General features: G+C 51.0%; 1 protein-coding gene across 1 annotated transcript in view; it reads right to left on the bottom strand.

The window, feature by feature from the left end:
* The window catches only part of abcc10 (ATP-binding cassette, sub-family C (CFTR/MRP), member 10), a 317,294-nt gene that overhangs the window by 135,581 nt on the left and 162,946 nt on the right, over positions 1-18,767 (bottom strand). The window contains exon 7 of the mRNA XM_038798938.1: positions 7,211-7,290. Within this exon, the coding sequence (XP_038654866.1) occupies positions 7,211-7,290 (80 nt within the window). The remainder of the gene's footprint in view (positions 1-7,210; positions 7,291-18,767) is intronic.

Genomic DNA, 18,767 nt, shown 5'->3' with positions numbered 1-18,767 from the left:
GCCCGTTAAAACTGTTAATGCCTCCTCCCTCTCAATGTTGGGGGGGGGGGGGGCCTCCACGGCGTCCAAGCCCGCGATCGGGGGCGAGCAATCGGCGGGCCCCCACGATTTGGAGGGGGCCTACCTCCTTCCGCGCGGGCCTGCTGTAGGTCTCCGCCATGTTGCGCGACGCTGGCGCGGAGACGGCCACCATGCCGTCGCCGTGCAGGCCCCCTGAGGACCGCTGATTCGCTGATCCAAGAGTCCCGTTGATGCCGGTGTACACCACTCCGGTGATTATGCCGGCGTCAACACTTGGCCGGGATTTCGGAGAATCCCAGCCCATGTCTTTCTTGACATTTGGGAAGAAACCAGAGCACCCGGAGGAAACCCACACAGACACAGGGAGAACATGCAGACTCCACATAGACAGTGACCCAAGTCGGGAATCAAACCCAGGTCCCTGGAGCTGTGAAGTAACAATGCTGACGACTGTGCTACCACTTGCCACTCAACAACTTTGTAACCATGCCAATAATTTGCCCTCAACTCTGTGGGCTTTCACCTCAGTAAACAGCCTCTTACGTGGAATTTTATCAAATGCCTTCTGGAAGTCGATATAAATAACATCCATAGACATTCCCCTGTCCACTACCTTTGCCACCTCTTCTAAACATTCAATAAGAATCCATGCTGGCTCTCCCTGATCTATCAGAGTTTGTGTATGGTGTTCAGTTACCCCATCCCTGATTGTAGATCCAGCAGTTTCCTCACCGCAGATGTTAGGCTGTCTGTGGTTTCCTGGTTTCCCCTTTTCACCCTTCTTAAAAGGTGGAGTGACATGTGCAAATTTCCAATCCAGGGGGATTTATACATTTGTAAATATTTATATTGAAGTGGCAAAATGAAATACAATGTGGAAAAATGTGAGGTTAAGCACTTTGGAATGAGGAATTTAAGCATAGACGATTTTCTAAATGGGGAGATGCTTAGGAAATCAGAAGCACAATGGGACTTGGGAGTCCTTGTTCACGATTCTCTTAAGGCTAACGTGCAGGTTCAGTCGGCTGTTAGGAAGGCAAATGCAATGTTAGCATTCATGTTAAGAGGGCTAGAATACAAGACCAAGCATGTACTTCTGAGGCTGTATTAGGCTCTGGTCAGACCCCATTTGGGGTATTGTGAGCAGATTTGGGCCCATATATGAGGAAGGGGAAAGGGTCACATGACAAGAACTTGTCATATGAGGAACGGTTGAGGACTCTGGGTCTGTCCTCGTTGGAGATTAGAAGGATGAGGGGGGATAGAGTGGACGTGGAGAGGATGTTTCCACTTGTAGGAAAAACTAGAACCAAAGGATACAATCTCAGACTAACGGGATGATCCTTTAAAACAGAGATGAGGAGGAATTTCTTCAGCCAGAGGGTGGTGAATCTGTGGAACTCTTTGCCGCAGAAGGCTGTGGAGGCCAAATCACTGAGTGTCTTTAAGACAGAAATAGATAGGTTCTTGATTAATAAGGGGATCAGGGGTTATGGGGAGAAGGCAGGAGAATGCGGATGAGAAAATATCAGCCATGACTGAATGGCGGGGCAGACTCGATGGGCCGAGTGGCCTAATTCTGCTCCTTTGTCCTTTGGTCTTATATATTTCCTAAATGCTAAGAAATAAGAAAGTGTAGATGTACAAGGGGACCTGGGTGTCCTTGTCCTCGAGTCACTGAAGGGTAACATGTAGGTGGAGCCATCAATTAGCAAGGCTAATGGATTATTAACCTTTATCGCAAGAGGATTTGAAGTACAGGAGTAGTCTTGCTTCAATTGTACAAAAGCTTGGTTAGACTGCACCTAGAGAACTGTGCGCAGGTTTGGTCCCCATACCTCAGAAAATATATTATTTCCATAGATGGAGTGCAATGAAGGTTCACCAGACTTGATCTAGGAATGGCAGGACCTTCTTATATCAAGAGATTGGGCAAACTGAGCCTCTATTCTCTTGAGTTTTGAAGAATGAGAGGTGATCGCATTACGGAAAGGGATATACAGATAATTGCAGGTAAGATATTGTTCTTGTTTGGGGAACATAGAACCAGGTGGCACATTTTAAAATAAGGGGATGGGGGTGGTCACGTGATGTGAGCGCAGGAGCGGTTGCCTTTTCACGAGCTGCGGCACTGCTAATTTTTTTTTCTCCTTCATTTCATTCTGATGCACATTTCGTATTTGCTTTTCCATGGGCTGCATGGCCATGTACCTGGAAGTTGTTGATTGGTCTTTTTGCAAGGAAGGGCCGCGGTAAAATGCTAAAATCCTCGATTGTTTGTGACGTTGGAGTGAGCTGGGGTGGGGCCCAGCTTGCAGTGGTGCAGTTGTTACTGCGTGGGGTCTCACCTTGGAGGTACTGTGTACATCGTGTGATGGCCACCATCAAAGATGTTGCCTTGACTGAGAATCGCCGTCTGTGCTGTAGGTCATAGAACTCATTTCGAAGGACTACAGGGTACCTTTCGAAGGAGTGGTATAGATGCTCAAAAGAGTTTGTGATTTCAAAAGAACACTGTTCCTGATTAAGGGCCACCTTTGAGTTGTCAAAACCTTGCTGTATGATGTTGATTATCCTGATGGGTTTGGGAGATGGGGGCCGGCAGAATGTCCCCTGAGCCCGGTCTCTGCCAAGAGATGGGAGATGAATTCTTGATTGAGTTCGAGAATTGGCTGCCATGCTTTGGTAATCTTGATCAGTAGGCTGGGGGTAACCGATTCAATGAAGCACAACGTATCCTGTCTGTGAGGCCAGGGGTCAGTAAGGCCCAGAGGTCATTGGTCCTATATCAGAATATTCCTGATCCGGCACACTGGAGGGCTCCCGCTCGGGAATAGGAATTTTGGGGCAACGGAGGCTGAAAAAGCTGTAAGAAGGCACAGGAGAAATGTCCAAGCTTGGGAAAAAAACGGCCGTGAAAAAGGGGGTTAATGAAAGTCCGTCGGTGAATGGAAAAGTCAGCGCAGGAACAGTAAGGAAAGCAGAGGCTGGAGCACCAGAGGAGGCCGCATCACTCACAGCAGAAGAAATAGCCAAAGTGATGGTTGTTGAACTTGAAAAACAGTTCACAAAGCACATGGAAGCGATGAGGAAGGAGATGGGGCGGTATTGAAAGTGCTGGTGGAGGAGGCGATTGCCCCGGTGAGGGCGGCGGTATCAAGCACAGTGACGGAGGTGCGGGAGCAAGGCGAGACACTGAAGGAAGTGGAAAAGGTATTATCGCAGCACAGTGATCAACTCACCTCAATGGGGAAGGAGTTGCGGAAGGTGACAGAGACCAACAAGGGTCTGCGAGCCAAAATGGAAGACCTGGAAAACAGATCCAGGCGGCAGAATCTGAGGATCGTGGGTCTGCCCGAAGTGGTGGAACGCCCGAGGCCGACGGAATATTTTGCCACGATGTTGGCGGAGCTATTGGGAGAGGGGGACGATCCCCTCGATACGAACTGGATCGGGCTCATCGGTCGTGGAGGCCTATACCAAAGGCGAGTGAGCCGCCAAGAGTAGTAACTATGTGTTTCTGTAGGTATAGCGTGAAGGAGAAGGTCCTGTGCTGGGCAAAGCAGGTGGTGCAGTGGGCTGGAGCTGGTATACGTATATACCAGGACTTTATGGTGGAGCTGGCGAGGAAGCGGGCTGCCTTCAGCCGGGTGAAGAAGGCACTGTACATCAGCAAGGGGCAGTGCAGCATAGTATATCTAGCTAAATTGAGGGTGACCTACAAAACCAAGGACTTTTATTTTGGGACAGCGGAAACTGCGGCCATCGGAGCCTGGCAGAACAGGTTTCAGTTAGTCTAGCCGGGGTGAAAAGTTGGGGGAAGGAACCAAGCTTGAGGGGAGGAGTTTACAAGAGGAAGTGGAGGGGAAGAGTCTGGGAGGGTTGGTGGGGGGGTGTCTACAATTCATGGGTGCCATTCACGGTACTCTTTCGGGGAAATGAAATGAAACGAAAATGAAATGAAAAGCATTTATTGTCACAAGTAGGCTTCAAATGAAGTTACTGTGAAAAGCCCCGAGTCACCACATTCCGGCGCCTGTTCGGGGAGGCTGGTATGGGAATTGAACCGTGCTGCTGGCCTGCCTTGGTCTGCTTTCAAAGCCAGCTATTTAGTCCCGTGCTAAACCAGCCCCTATTAAATCAGCCCCAGGGATTGGATGGCATTGAATATTAGGGGGGTTGGGGGGGTGGACTAGCTATGTTAATGGCGACCAGGGGCTATTCCTGATTCCTTTTTCTTTTTTCCTCCTTGGGAGGTTTAGTTTTATTTGATGCTTATATTGTCAGGTGGCCCGTTGTTTGGGAGGGGTGGGAGGATGGGATCGTTGTTGTTAATAAGGGGATTGACATTGTGTATTCGTTTCCATTTACTGTTTGTTGGTGGGGTGTACATTCTGAAGAAAATGTGAAAATGGAGGATAAAAATATTTTTTAAAAAGTAATATTCTTAATCCTTGTTGTGAGGGGTTGGAGGTGACCTAGAGGGTTTAGTCATTCCTCTGGCTAGGGCCTAGGTTATGGACTGCCTGGGCAACGGAGAGACGGCATGGTGGAAGTGATGATGTTTGATGCTCCAATTAATGGAATCCTGATAGATCCTGAAAAGTGCTCGTTGAACCTGCATGGAAGACGTCTTTATCCTGCAATTTACCCTGCGGTTCTTTGATAACCGTGATTGTCCCTGCTGATCATGTTGTTGACTTCTTTATTGTTGTCTTTTTCTTGCAGAGGAGTGTGAAATGTGAGCGTGATGGCCTTGTGCTGTTGATTACCCTTATTGTCGGCACGGTACCACAGTGGTTACCACTGTTGCTTCACAGCGCCGGGGACCAGGGTTCTATTCCCGACTAGGGTCACTATGTGCGGAGTCTGCATGTTCTCCCGGTGTCTGTGTGGGTTCCCTCCGGGAGCTCCGGTTTCCTCTCACAAGTCCAAAAAGACGTGATTGTTAGGTGAATTGGACATTCTGAATACTCCCTCTGTGTACCCGAACAGGCGCCGGAGTGTGACGATTAGAGGATTTTCACGGTAACTTCATTGCAGTGTTAATGTAAGCCTGCTTGTGACACTAATAAAGATTATTATTATTCTGTTATCTTGTGTTAGCAAGATCATTTTGAGTCAATTTTGGGGAGTGTGATTTGTTCAGTTTTACTCCTTTTGGTTATTGTGTCTCATAAGTCTCGTGGTTGGGGGAAGGGGTGTTTTTTATCACCCCCTGTCCTGTTTGTGAAGAGGATGAGTAGAGTGTGGTTGGGTGGGGAGAGTGGGTGGGTGGATATGGTTGGAAGGGTTAGGTCAGTCCTCACTGAGATTGAGGATAGCCCCCAGTTAGAACAAATCCATTTCTATTTTTTGTATTGGATTTGTCTATTCTTCGAATTAAGAATCCATGTCTTGATCTTTTATTGGCCTGGGCAGAATTTGCATCCTGGGTTGGACTGGGTTCCTTCCATCACCTTCTTGAGGTTGAGTTTTTCCTTTCCTCTGTTTGGTGTCTCTCTTCATATTCCTTCCCTGGGCTACTGCTCGGTTCTCTGGGTATGCTGGAGGCCTTGGGGGTATAGTTCTTTGTTTCGGTTGGTGCTGGGCTAGGCCTGACCGGTGCTGTTCCCCTGCGGGTTCGGGATGTCCCTTTCAAAGGGTGTGGGGGAGGGGGTTTCCTGAGAGGCTGGGTTTTGTTTGGTTTCCTTGACTCTGGTACATGGGGTCCTGGGGATGGTTTGTATTCTGTGCATTGATGTATACTTTGTCGTTCTCCCTGAGGTATCTGTTCTCTTCACTGATCGGTGTTATCGTCTGGTGGGATAGTCCAGGTAGGACTGTATTTTCGCTATTCCTTTCTTTGCCTTTGACATTGGGAGGCCCTACAGGCTTCACCATATTCTGAAAATCTTGTTATTATTGTAGGTCCTCTTTTCCACTGTCTCTTTATAATTATGATTCTGCCTTGGGCCTCTGTTGGGGTTTTGATTGTGTTATGTATATATATAACTCCCCGTAGATCTAGAAACAGATATTACTTTGAAATCATCAATGATCTGGAGACATTCTTTAGCTTGTAGAGAGAGAGATCATTACACAGCTGCTTGCTTTGAAAGCAGCTCTCCACCTCTGAAAACGAAGCCAAACACACCGCAGCTGCGGCTCAAAACGAAAGTGAAAGACAGACAGCCCAGCTCTACCCACACACTGACATCACTGCAGCTTTTTGATAAACACCCATTTCTTACAGGTACATCCACCAGTCACAAGTTTTAAGATCTGAGACTCTGTAAAGTTTGATCTCCTCATGGCCATGGCTGGAGACGTGGGGAGGCAGTAGGGTTGATTATTGCAGTAGTAAGGAGCTGAATATATCCATACATATTAAATTTCTTTGTTACTAATTTCTTCATCTTAACTGAATGACTTTTAGCAATAAAATTAACTCTTTACTTGTTAACTTAAGGAATCTGGCTGGCTTATTTATTGCACCAAGATATACACTGTTAAGTGAATGTTGAATTGTGGTCCCCGGCTCCACAGCCCAAAGATGTGCAGGCGAGGTGGATTGGCCATGCTAAATTGATCCTTAATTGGAAAATATTAATTGGGTCATCTAAATTTAACAAAAAAAAATTAAAAGTGTATGTTGAATTGGTAATATCATCTTTTTAAATTCAAACTGTTATAATCAACAGAGGAGTGGGACAAAGAGGTGAGTCAGTTTACTCCTCCTAACTTGGTCATTGCAGCTAGAATATATTTGTCAGCCTTCTGTGGGCTGGACTTATCTGGGCTACTTTCCACATTATTGGGCAGATGCCAGTATTGTAGCTTGACGAAAACAGCTTGACTTGGGGCAGAGATATTTCTGGAACACATTTTCAGCCAGGATGTTTTTGGGGCCCATTGCCTACAGTGCCTCCAGCCATTCCTTGACGTCATGTGGAATGAATCAAATTGGCTGATGATTGGTATCTATGGTACTGGGGATCTCAGGAGTGGGGAGGGATGGCTATCCCTTCGTCACTTCTGGCTGAAGAGCTTTGCTTTTGCAGTAACAGGCTGGGTTCTTTCATTATTGACAATGGGGACATCAGGTGGAACAGATTGGATAATGCACTTGCGTGAAGAGTAAAAGTTAATACAATTGGGCCCACTGAATTGTTTCCATGCTACAATCAATGTATTTTTCTAAAATTACCTGTTGAGTTCTCCCAATATCGCTGCTAACAGGGAGCTCTTGCCACAGCCGACCTTTCCAACAACTCCGATCAGCTCCCCCTACAGAGAGATTGAAACAGAATCTGTCAATTTGATGACTGTATTCATTTAACATAATTCCAGATCAGAAGAGAAAGAGCTGGGGAGAAGATCAGAGGCTGGTAAAGTTAGCGTCTGGATAACAAACAGCAAACCAAAGCTTTGATTCCTGATGGACACAATAAGCAAAGGAGATGGTGAGGAATATCATATAGATTCCGTGTCTGGAAACTGGTGTTCTCCTTAGTAAAACAGCCTGTACTTCCTGGCCTGGCACGAGGTACCAAAGGTACCACCACACAAGGGGTTGGACCTCAAGAGAGAAGAGGAAAGTAGAAAGAGTTTAATAACTGAATGATGGGAAAGGAATGGAAAACTTTTCAAAGCTTTCTATTCATTTAACAAATGTGAGGTAATACATTTTGGAAGGTCTGATACAGGTAGGGAATATACAGTTATACAGTGAATGGTAAAACCCTCAACAGTATTGACAGACAGATCTAGGTGTACAGATCCACAGGTCACTGAAAGGGGCAACACAGGCGGAGAAGGTAGTCAAGAAGGCATACGGCAACAGGATGGCGGTCTGTCGCTGTGGGGAACGGGCTGAGCGGGGGGCACGGGCACGTGGCGGACTACGGAAGGGTGATGGCTAGTTGACGGAGGAGGGGGCAGGTGGCTCTCCGATCTGGCTGATCACCTGGAATGTGAGGGGACTGAACGGGCCGGTCAAACGGTCCCGCGTGTTCGCGCACCTGAGGGGGCTGAAGGCGGACGTGGCTATGCTTCAGGAGACACACCTGAAGGTGGCGGATCAGGTCAGGTTGAGGAAGGGGTGGGTGGGCCAAGTGTTTCATTCGGGGCTGGATGCAAAAAACCGGGGGTGGCGATCCTGGTGGGGAAGAGGGTGTCGTTTGAGGCGTCAAGTGTGGTGGCAGACAGCGGTGGGAGGTACGTGATGGTGAGTGGCAAGCTGCAAGGGGAGCGGGTGGTGCTGGTCAATGTATACTCCCCGAATTGGGATGATGCGGGTTTCATGCGGCGCATGTTGGGCCGGATTCCAGATTTGGAGGTGGGGGGCCTGATAATGGGGGGGGATTTCAACACGGTTCTGGATCCGCCACTGGATCGATCCAGTTCCAGGACGGGTAGGAGGCCTGCGGCAGCTAAGGCGCTGAGGCGGTTTATGGACCAGATGGGAGGGGTGGATCCTTGGAGGTTCGCGAGGCCGAGGGCCAGGGAATTTTCATACTTCTCCCATGTGCATAAGGCCTACTCCCGGATCAACTTCATTGTTTTGAGTAGGGCGCTGATTGCGGGGGTAGTAGACGCTGAGTACTCGGCGATAGCCATTTCTGACCATGCCCCGCATTGAGTGGACCTCGAGCTGGGGGAGGAGAGGGACCAGCGCCCGTTGTGGCGCTTGGAGGTGGGGCTGCTGGCGGACGAGGATGTGAGGGGGCGGGTTCGAGGATGAATCGAGAGGTACCTGGAGGCCAACGATAATGGGGAGGTCCGAGTGGGGACGGTCTGGGAGGCGCTGAAGGCGGTGGTTTGGGGGGAGTTGATCTCCATTCGGGCCCACAGGGAGAGAGGGGAGCAGAGAGAAAGGGAGAGATTGGTGGGGGAGATGGTGAGGGTGGACAGGAGGTACACGGAGGCCCCGGAGGAGGGATTGATGAGGGAGCGGCGCAGCCTTCGTGCTGAGTTCGACTTGTTGACCACCAGAAAGGCGGAGGCTCAATGGAGAAAGGCTCAGGGTGCGGTGTACGAGTATGGGGAGAAGGCGAGTAGGATGCTGGCACACCAGCTCCGTAAGCGGGATGCGGCTAGGGAGATTGGTGGAGTTAAGGATCAGGGAGGAAGTGTGGTGCGGAGGGGGGTAGACATTAATGGGGTCTTCAGGGACTTTTATGAGAGACTATATCGGTCCGAACCTCCGGCGGAGAAGGGGGGGATGGGGCGCTTTTTGGACCGGCTGAGATTCCGGAGGGTGAAGGAGGGACGGGTGGAGGGTCTGGGGGCGCCAGTTGAGCTTGAGGAGCTGGTTAAAGGGATAGGGAACATGCAGTCGGGGAAGGCGCCGGGGCCGGATGGGTTCCCGGTTGAATTTTACAAGGCGTATGCAGACCTGCTGGGCCCCCTGTTGGTTAGGACCTTCAATGAGGCCAGGTAGGGGGGGGCTTTGCCCCTGACGATGTCTCGGGCGCTGATCTCCTTGATCCTTAAGCGAGACAAGGATCCCCTGCAGTGTGGGTCATACAGGCCGATCTCACTCCTGAATGTGGACGCCAAGTTGTTGGCAAAGATCTTAGCCACGAGGATAGAAGATTGTGTGCCGCAGGTTATCCACGAGGATCAAACGGGGTTTGTGAAGGGGAGGCAACTGAACACTAATATACGGAGGCTCTTGAACGTTATTATGATGCCGGCGGTGGAAGGAGAGGCAGAGATAGTAGTGGCGCTAGATGCGGAGAAGGCCTTTGATAGGGTCGAGTGGGGGTACTTGTGGGAGGTGCTGGAAAGGTTCTGGTTTGGGGAGGGGTTTGTCAGTTGGGTGAGGCTGTTGTATGATGCCCCGATGGCGAGTGTGGCCACGAATAAGAGGAGGGAGTATTTTCGGCTATTCCGAGGGACGAGGCAGGGGTGTCCTTTGTCCTCCCTGCTCTTTGTTCTGGCAATTGAACCCCTGGCTATGGCGCTGAGGGAGTCAGGGGATTGGAGGGGGCTGGTCCGGTGTGGGGAGGAGCACCGAGTGTCGCTCTATGCGGACGACCTATTGTTGTATGTGGCGGACCCGGTGGGGGGAATGCCGGTGGTGATGGGGATTCTCCGGGAATTTGGGGATTTCTCAGGGTATAAGCTTAACTTTGGGAAAAGCGAGCTGTTTGTGGTACACCCGGGGGACCAGGAAGGGGGGATTGGGAGGCTCCCACTGAAAAGGGCGGAGAGGAGCTTCAGGTACTTGTGGGTTCAGGTGGCCAGGAGCTGGGGGGCCTTGCATAAGCTAAACCTCACAAGGCTGGTGGAGCAAATGGAGGAGGAGTTTAAGAGATGGGACATGCTGCCACTGTCCCTGGCGGGTACGGTGCAGTCAGTCAAGATGACGGTGCTCCCGAGGTTTCTGTTCCTGTTCCAGTGCCTCCCCATCCTTATCCCGAAGGCCTTTTTCAGGCGGGTTAACAGGAGCATTACGGGGTTTGTGTGGACGCACGGGACTCCAAGGGTGAGACGGGTGTTCTTGGAGCGCGGCAGGGATGGGGGGAGGGAGGGCTGGCGTTGCCCAACCTCTGTGGGTATTATTGGGCTGCCAACGCAGCGATGGTGCGTAAGTGGGTAATGGACAGGGAGGGGGCGGCATGGAAGAGGCTGGAGATGGCATCCTGTGTGGCTACAAGCCTGGAAGCGCTTGCAACGGCGCTGCCGCTCCCTCCGACGAGGTATACTACGAGCCAGGTGGTGGCAGCTACCCTCAAGATTTGGGGGCAATGGAGGCGGCACAGGGGGGAGGTGGGGGCCTCGATGGGGTCCCCAATACGGGGGAACCACCGGTTTGTTCCGGGGAGAATTGATGGCGGGTTCCTGAGTTGGCACAGGGCAGGTGTCAGGAGGCTGGGGGACCTGTTCATAGATGGGAAGTTCACGAGCCTGGGTGAGTTGGAAGGGACGTTTGGGCTCCCCCCGGGGAACACCTTTAGGTACATGCAGGTAAGGGCGTTTGTCAGGCGGCAGGGTTCCCTCTGCTGCCGCCGCGTGGGGTCCAGGACAGGGTGCTCTCGAGGGTGTGGGTTGGAGAGGGGAGGATCTCGGAAGCGTACCAGGTGATGCAGGAGGTAGACGAGGCCTCGGTGGAGGAGCTGAAAGGTAAATGGGAGGAGGAACTGGGTGAGGAGATTGAGGAGGGGACGTGGGCAGATGCCCTGGAAAGGGTGAACTCCTCCTCTTCGTGTGCAAGGCTTAGCCTCATACAGTTTAAGGTGCTGCATAGGGCTCATATGACCGGGACAAGGATGAGTCGGTTTTTTGGGAGTGAGGACAGGTGTATTAGGTGCTCGGGGAGCCCAGCAAACAATGTCCACATGTTCTGGGCATGCCCAGCGCTGGGGGAATTTTGGAAGGGGGTAGCAAGAACGGTGTCGAGGGTGGTAGGATCCAGGGTCAATCCAGGCTGGGGACTCGCAATATTTCGGGTTGCAGTGGAGCCGGGAGTGCAGGAAGCGAAACAGGCCGGTTTCTGGCCTTTGCGTCCCTAGTAGCCCGGCGGAGGATTCTTCTTCAGTGGAAGGATGCGAGGCCCCCAAGCGTGGAGGCCTGGGTCAACGATATGGCCGGGTTTATTCAATTGGAGAGGGTGAAATTTGCCCTAAGGGGGTCAGTGCAGGGGTTTTTCAGGAGATGGCAACCTTTCCTAGATCTCCTGGCAGAACGGTAAAAACAAAGGGTCAGCAGCAACAGCAACCCGGGGGTGGGGGGGGTTGTCTCTTTGTTTTTATTTTGTGTTGAATACTTGTCTTTTGCCAATGGTGGGCGTTAATTTATTGTTTCTCTTTTGTATTTACGGCGGGGGGGGGGGGGGGGGGTTCTGTTTTTTTTGTTCTTAGAATTTTCTGTTATTGTTTTCTTTTTTGTGAAAATGTGAAAATTTGAATAAAAATTATTTTAACAAAAAAGAAGGCATACAGCATGCTTGCCTTCACTGGCCGGGGCCTCGAGAATAAAAATTGGCAAGTCATGTTGCAACTGTATAGAACCTTAGTTAGGCCACATTTGGAGTATAGTGTTCAATTCTGGTCACCACACTACCAGAAGGATGTGGAGGCTTTCGAGAGGATGCAGAAGAGATTTACCAGGATGTTGCCTGGTATGGAGGGCATTAGCTATGAGGAGCGGTTGAATGAACTCAGTTTGTTCTCGCTGGAACGATGGAGGTTGAGGGACGACCTGATAGAGGTCTACAAAATTATAAGGGGCATAGACAGAGTGGATGGTCAGAGACTTTTTCCCAGGGTAGAGGGGTCAATTACAAGGGGGCATAGGTTTAAGGTACGAGTGGCAAGGTTTCAAGGAGATGTAGGAGGCAAGTTTTTTTTACAGAGGGTAGTGGGTGCCTGGAACTCACTGCCAGAGGAGGTGGTGGAAGCAGGGATGATAGTGATGTTTAAGGGGCATCTTGACAAATACATGAATAGGATGGGAATAGAGGGATATGGACCCCAGAAGTGTAGAAGATGTTAGTTTAGAAGGGCAGTATGGTCACCGCAGGCTTGGATGGCCGAAGGGCCTGTTCCTGTGCTGTACCTTTCTTTGATGTGGAGATGCCGGCGTTGGACTGGGTTGAGCACAGTAAGGCTGAATGATGGGAAAGGAATGGAAAACATTTCAAAGCTTTCTATTCATTTAACAAATGTGAGGTAATGCATTTTGGAAGGTCTAATACAGGTAGGGAATATACAGTGAATGGTAGAACCCTCAACAGTATTGACAGTCAGAGAGAAGGAGACCTGAGGAAGGAGCAGTGCTCCGAAAGCTAGAGTTTGAAACAAACCTGTTGGACTTTAACCTGGTGTTGTAAGACCATTTACTGTGCTTTTCTATGTTCTTTGTTCATAAAGATTTCACTTTTGAAAACGTCTATCTGAACCGGTTCTTACAAAACATGTTCTAAGTGTCTGCACTGTTTGCAATTCCCTGTGACTGTTAAGTGGTAGAGTGATAGGTGTTTACATGTCAGAGACGTTACACCGGGACTGTTACAGAACATCACCAAATACATAAGTGACCTGCTTTAGCAAAAATGACCAAAACTGACAGCACAGGAGGTTGTTTAGCTGATTGCACCTATGCCTGCAATAATTTAAATCTGTTGTCTGTAGTTATCGAGTGACTTGCCAGAGTCTTGTCTTGACTTCATCGATCAAAACCCCTAAAATATTTTGAATGTCTCTACAGTATTAGGTTTTCACTTAACATTCTGTGATCTCAGAATGGCTTCTCTAGTCTCTCTACATAATTGAACAACTGATCCCCTGGTGTCATCATCCTTCTGAGCTCTCTCCAATGCCTTGACATTGTTCCAAAAAGTGTCCCACTCAGGAATCTACGATAATCCAGCTGAGGCCTAACTAGTCTTTTGGAAAGGCTTGGCATGATTTCCAGTACTCCTGTCTACAAAGCCAGTTATTCCCTCAGTTTTTGCGCCACCTGTGACCTTCAAAGATGCAGGGCTTTAAACTAACAGAAGGGAAGGACAGTTCCGGTGAAGGGAAACTTAGAAATCTAAAGGATAAGGCCACAATATCAAACCAAAATAGTGTTGTTGGTAAAAACAAACAGAGTGGGACATCAAGGGATGCAAAAATATACTCAGCGAATAAAATCATTGCAGGGAATCAAAGTTAAATTAAATTAAATTAAATTAAATTAAAAATTCTTTATCTAAACACGCGAAGCATCCATCTGCAATAAGATAGAAGAATTTGTGGCACAAGTTGAGGTAAATGATTTAGATCTAATCACCATTGTGGAAACATGGTTAGAGGGAGGTCAAGGTTGGGAATTAAATATTCCAGCATACACGATATATCAGAAAGACAGGAGGAATGGCAAAGGACGTGGGGCAACCCTTATAGTAAAGGATAATATCAGAACATCAGAAACATTGTAAATAGGAGGAGCAGACCTTTCAGACCCTTCGAGCCTGTTCCACAATTCATTATGATCATGGCTGATTATCCATCTCATTAGCTGATCCCGCCTTCCCATCACATTTACTTTGGTCCCCTTTGCCCAGAGTGCTAAATCCAACTGCTTCTTGAAAATATACAATATTTTGGCCTGAACTGCTTTCTGTGGTAGCAAATTCTACAGACCAACCCCTCTCTGGGTGAAGACGTTTCTCCTCATCTCTGTCCTAAATAGTCCACCCCGTATCCTCAGACTGCGACCCCTGGTTCTGGACACCTGCAGCATTAGGAACATCTTTCATAGCTCTACCGTGTCTAGTTCTGTTAGCATTTTATAGGTTTCTACAAGATCCCCCCTCACTCTTCTGATCTCAAGCAAAAACAATCCTTTTTTTCTAAAACATTTAATTGAGGTTTTTATAACAATAACAGAAGAAACAGTGTACATATAAACATAACGCAAAGGCCGTCTTCCTCCCTCCCAGGTCCCACCTTTCTTACACACTATCCGTTGGGCATGCCCAGCCTCCTGCATACCTGTCACAAAAGAACCTGCTCATCCGGGCCACCGTCATGTCTGTCCGGTGAACGACCTTGAATTGTATCAGGCTGAGCCTGGCGCATGATGTGGATGCCAGCCCGCCCGCCCTCCCCCCGGCTACGCTCCAGCATCACCTTTTTTACTTGCAGGGTTTTACCCACCCATACAAAGCCAGAGATCACCTTGTTTACCCCTTTAAAAAGGGTCCGTGAATAAAGATGGGGTGGCACTGAAAAACAAGCAGGAATCTGGGGAGGGCCGTCATTTTCACTGTCTGTACCCTCCCAGCCAGTGATAGTGGGAGCATGTCCCACCTTCGGAAGTCTTCCTTCATTTGGTCCACCAGTCGAGTCAAATTTAGCTGATGTAGCCGTTCCCATTCCTGTGCTACCCGAATGCCTAAATACCGAAAGCTTCCCCCTACCACTCGAAATGGCAGCTCCCCCAATCGCCTTTCCTGCCCCTTTGCTTGGATCGCGAACATCTCACTTTTCCCCATGTTCAATTTATAACCCGAAAACCAGCCAAATTCCCCAGAATCCTCATAATTATCATTTCTCCCATCCCCTCTCGTGGGTCAGAACATATAGGAACATGTCATCTGCGTATAATGAGACTCTGTGTTCCACCCCTCCACGAACCAGCCCCTTGAGGCTCTCAGCGCAATTGCCAGCAGCTCTATGGCCAGTGCAAACAACAGTGGGGAGAGGGGGCATCCCTGCCTCGTCCCCTGGTGCAGCCTAAAACAGCCCAATGTCAACTTGTTCATCCGTAAACCCGCCACAGGCGCCTGATACAGCAGCCTAACCCAGTCGATGAAGTCCCGTCCAAACCCAAACCGCCCCAACACCTCCCACAGGTATTCCCATTCAACCCGGTCAAGGGCCTTCTCTGCGTCCATTGCGACCACTACCTCCACGTCCTTACCCTCTGGGGGCAACATGATCACATTCAGCAACCTTCTTACGTTGGCCACCAACTGCCTACCCTTAACAAATCCCATCTGGTCCTCCCCAATCATGTCTGGAACATGATTGTCCATCCTTGAGGACAAGATTTTGGCCAACAGTTTGGCGTCAACATTTAATAAGGAGATCGGCCTGTAGGACCCACATAGCTCCAGTTCCGTCTCCCGCTTCAAAATCAGTTAGGTTGTGGCCTGTGACGTCGTCGGGGAAGTCCCCCTCTTTCCCTTGCCTCATTAAATGTCCTCATCAGCAGTGACCCCAGTATCCCTGAGAACTTTTTATAAAACTCCACTGGGTACCCGTCTGGTCCTGGGGCTTTACCTGACTGCATGGCTTCAGCCCTTCTGCTATTTCTTCAATCCTTATTGGGGCCCCCTGCCCTTCCAACAGCCCTTCCTCCACCTTTGGGAACCCCAGCCCCCCTAAGAACTGCCTCATCCCTTCCGGCCCAGCTGGGGGGTTCCAACTCATACAACCTGCTATAAAACACCTTGAACGCCCTGTTAACCCCTGTTAAATCTCCAAGTTCCCGTCTCTATCCTTCACTTTCCCAATCTCCCTGGCTGCCTCCTTCTTTCTGAGCTGCTGCACAAGCATTTTGCTGGCCTTCTCTCCATACTCATATATCCTCCCCCTCACCTTCCTCAGCTACTCCACCGCCTTCCCTGTACAGGCCAAACTCCGCCTGTAGCCTCTGTTGTTCCCTTAAAAGCCCTGCCTCTGGGGTCTCCGCATACCTCCTGTCAACCTGAAGTATTTCCCCTATCAGTCGATCCGTCTCTGCCCTGTCTACCTTCTCCCTGTGGGCCCGTAAGGAAATCAACTCCCCTCTGACCACCACCTTTAGCGCCTCCCAGACTATTGCTGCCGAGACTTGCCCTGTGTCACTCGAGGTAGTCACCAGATAGTCCTGGATACATTTCTTCACCCACCCGCACACCTCCTCATCCGCTAACAGTCCAACATCCAATCTCCAGTACGGGCGCTGGCTACTCTCCTTGCTCACCTCTAAGTCCACCCAGTGTGGGGCATGATCCGAGACCGTGATTGCTGAGTACTCAATGTCCACTACCCCCATCAGTAAAGCCCTGCTCGGATTTGCGGTTGCGGCTATGCGGAGCGAAGCCGCCCGTTCGGCAGCTCCCGCTACTTAAGGACTTTTGGGCCGATTTGAGGGCCCCAAACGGCGCTGTTACGACGAATCCCAGTGGGGGAAGGTGTCTAGAGGAGCATTCCCCATAATTTATGGTGCTCACCCGGAGTGGGGCAAAGGAAAAAGCTGCAGCAGCTCCCCAAGAAAAGCGGGGGAAGGACAAAATGGCGGCCGGCGGAACACCCGAGGACTGGTGGAAGTGGGCGCAGGAGCAGCAGGCCTCTCTTCTGCGCTGTTTTGCGGAGCTGAAGGCTGAGCTGCTGGACTCCCTGAATGCGACTACCAACAAGCTGCTTGGGACCCAGGCGGCACAGGAGGTGTCTATCCGGGAGTTGCAGCAGCAGGCCGCTGAGAGGGAGGAGGAGGCCGTGGTCCTCGTGGGGAAAGTGGAGTTCCACGAGGCACTTCACAAGAAGTGGCAAGACCGCTTGGAGGAGCTGGACGTTCGCACGAGGCAAAAGAATTTGAGGATCCTGGGCCTGGCGGAGGGGCTGGAGGGGTCGGATCTCCCGGCGTATGTGACCACGATGTTGAGCTCGTTGATGGGGACGGGGTCCTTCCATTTGCCCCTGGAGCTTGAGGGAGCTCACATAGTGCTGGCCAGGAGGCCTAAGGCAAATGAACCCCCGTGGGCGGTGCTGGTGCGGTTCCATCGATTCAGTGACCGGGAGTGTGTGCTGCGCTGGGCCAAGAAGGTGAGGAGCAACAAGTGGGAGAATTCGGTAGTACGGATCTACCAGGACTGGAGTGCGGAGGTGGCAAAGCGGAGGGCCGGGTTCAACCGGACGAAGGCGGTGCTGCATGCCAGGCAGGTCAGATTTGGAATGCTGCAGCCTGCGCGCCTGTGGGTGACATATAAGGACCGGCACCACTACTTCGAGTCCCCGGAGGAGACGTGGGCCTTTGTACAGGCGGCGAAACTGGACTCGAACTAGGATCTGGGAACACACTATGGCCGTTGCTGTTTTCGCTGTTGCTGTTCTTCAACTTTGACATGTGTGTTATGTATGCTGGTTTTTTCTTTTTGCTCTGTTTCCGGGTGGGTTTGTCTGTTGGGTATGGGTGTGGGGTATGTGGGGAACGTGGGGGGTATGTGCTTTATATGTTCTCTTCTGTACGGGGCTGGGGGTTGGGGTGAAACTGGATTTTGAGGAGCTGTGTCAGAAGGGTGGGGTGTGGTAGTATGAAAGCGCGGGGTTTCCTCTGGTTTCCCGCGCCGCGGGGTGGGGGGCGGAGCTGGCGGTGGGGGCGTGGCCTCTACTGGTTTTCTTTCCCGCGCTGAAGCGGTGGCAAGGTGTGGCAAGAGGGGGATGACCCCATGCCGGGAGGGGATGGGTTTTGGCGGGAGCTGCCGGGGTCAGCAGAAGTCAGCTGACTCACGGAAGTACCATGGAGGGTGCGTCGCGGCTAGGAGGGGTCCTAGCCTGGGGGGGTGGGGGGGATACCGGGTTGCTGCTGGAATGGCCAGGAGGAGCTGGTGTGGGCCGGGGGGGGTAGAGGAGAGGCGTTATCGCCATGGGGTACGGGTCAGGCGGGGCGAGCTGGCCTGGGGCGAGCAGTCGATAAGCGCCCGCTCTGGCACCTGGATGTGGGGATGCTGGCTGATGAGGAGGTGTGGAGGAGGGTCCGGGGAAGTATTGAGGGGGATCTTGATACCAACGACACGGGGGAGGTCCGGGTGGGGATGGTCTGGGAGGCTCTGAAAGCAGTGATCCGGGGGGAGCTGATCTCCATCCGGGCCCACAGGGAAAGGAGGGAGAGGAAGGAGAGGGAGAGACTGGTGGGGGAGCTCCTGGATGTGGACAGGAGATATGCGGAGGCACCGGAGGAGGGGTTGCTGGGGGAACGGCGTAGTTTGCAGGCCAAATTTGACTTGTTGGCCACCAGAAAGGCGGAGACACAGTGCAGGAGGGCGCAGGGCGCGGTATATGAGTATGGGGAGAAGGCGAGCAGGATGTTGGCGCATCAGCTCCGTAGGCGAGATGCGGCTAGGGAAATTGGTGGAGTGACGGATAAGGGTGGGAATGTAGTGCAGAAGGGGGCAGAGGTAAATGGGGTCTTTAGGGACTTCTACGAGGAACTGTACCGGTCGGAACCTCCGTTGGGGAGAGGGGGGGTGTAGAGCTTTATGAACAGGCTACGGTTCCCAAGGG

The sequence above is a fragment of the Scyliorhinus canicula genome, chromosome 6, assembly GCF_902713615.1.
Source record: "Scyliorhinus canicula chromosome 6, sScyCan1.1, whole genome shotgun sequence".
NCBI classification, from domain to species: Eukaryota; Metazoa; Chordata; class Chondrichthyes; order Carcharhiniformes; family Scyliorhinidae; genus Scyliorhinus; species Scyliorhinus canicula.
This window is presented reverse-complemented; position numbering and strand designations above follow the sequence as displayed.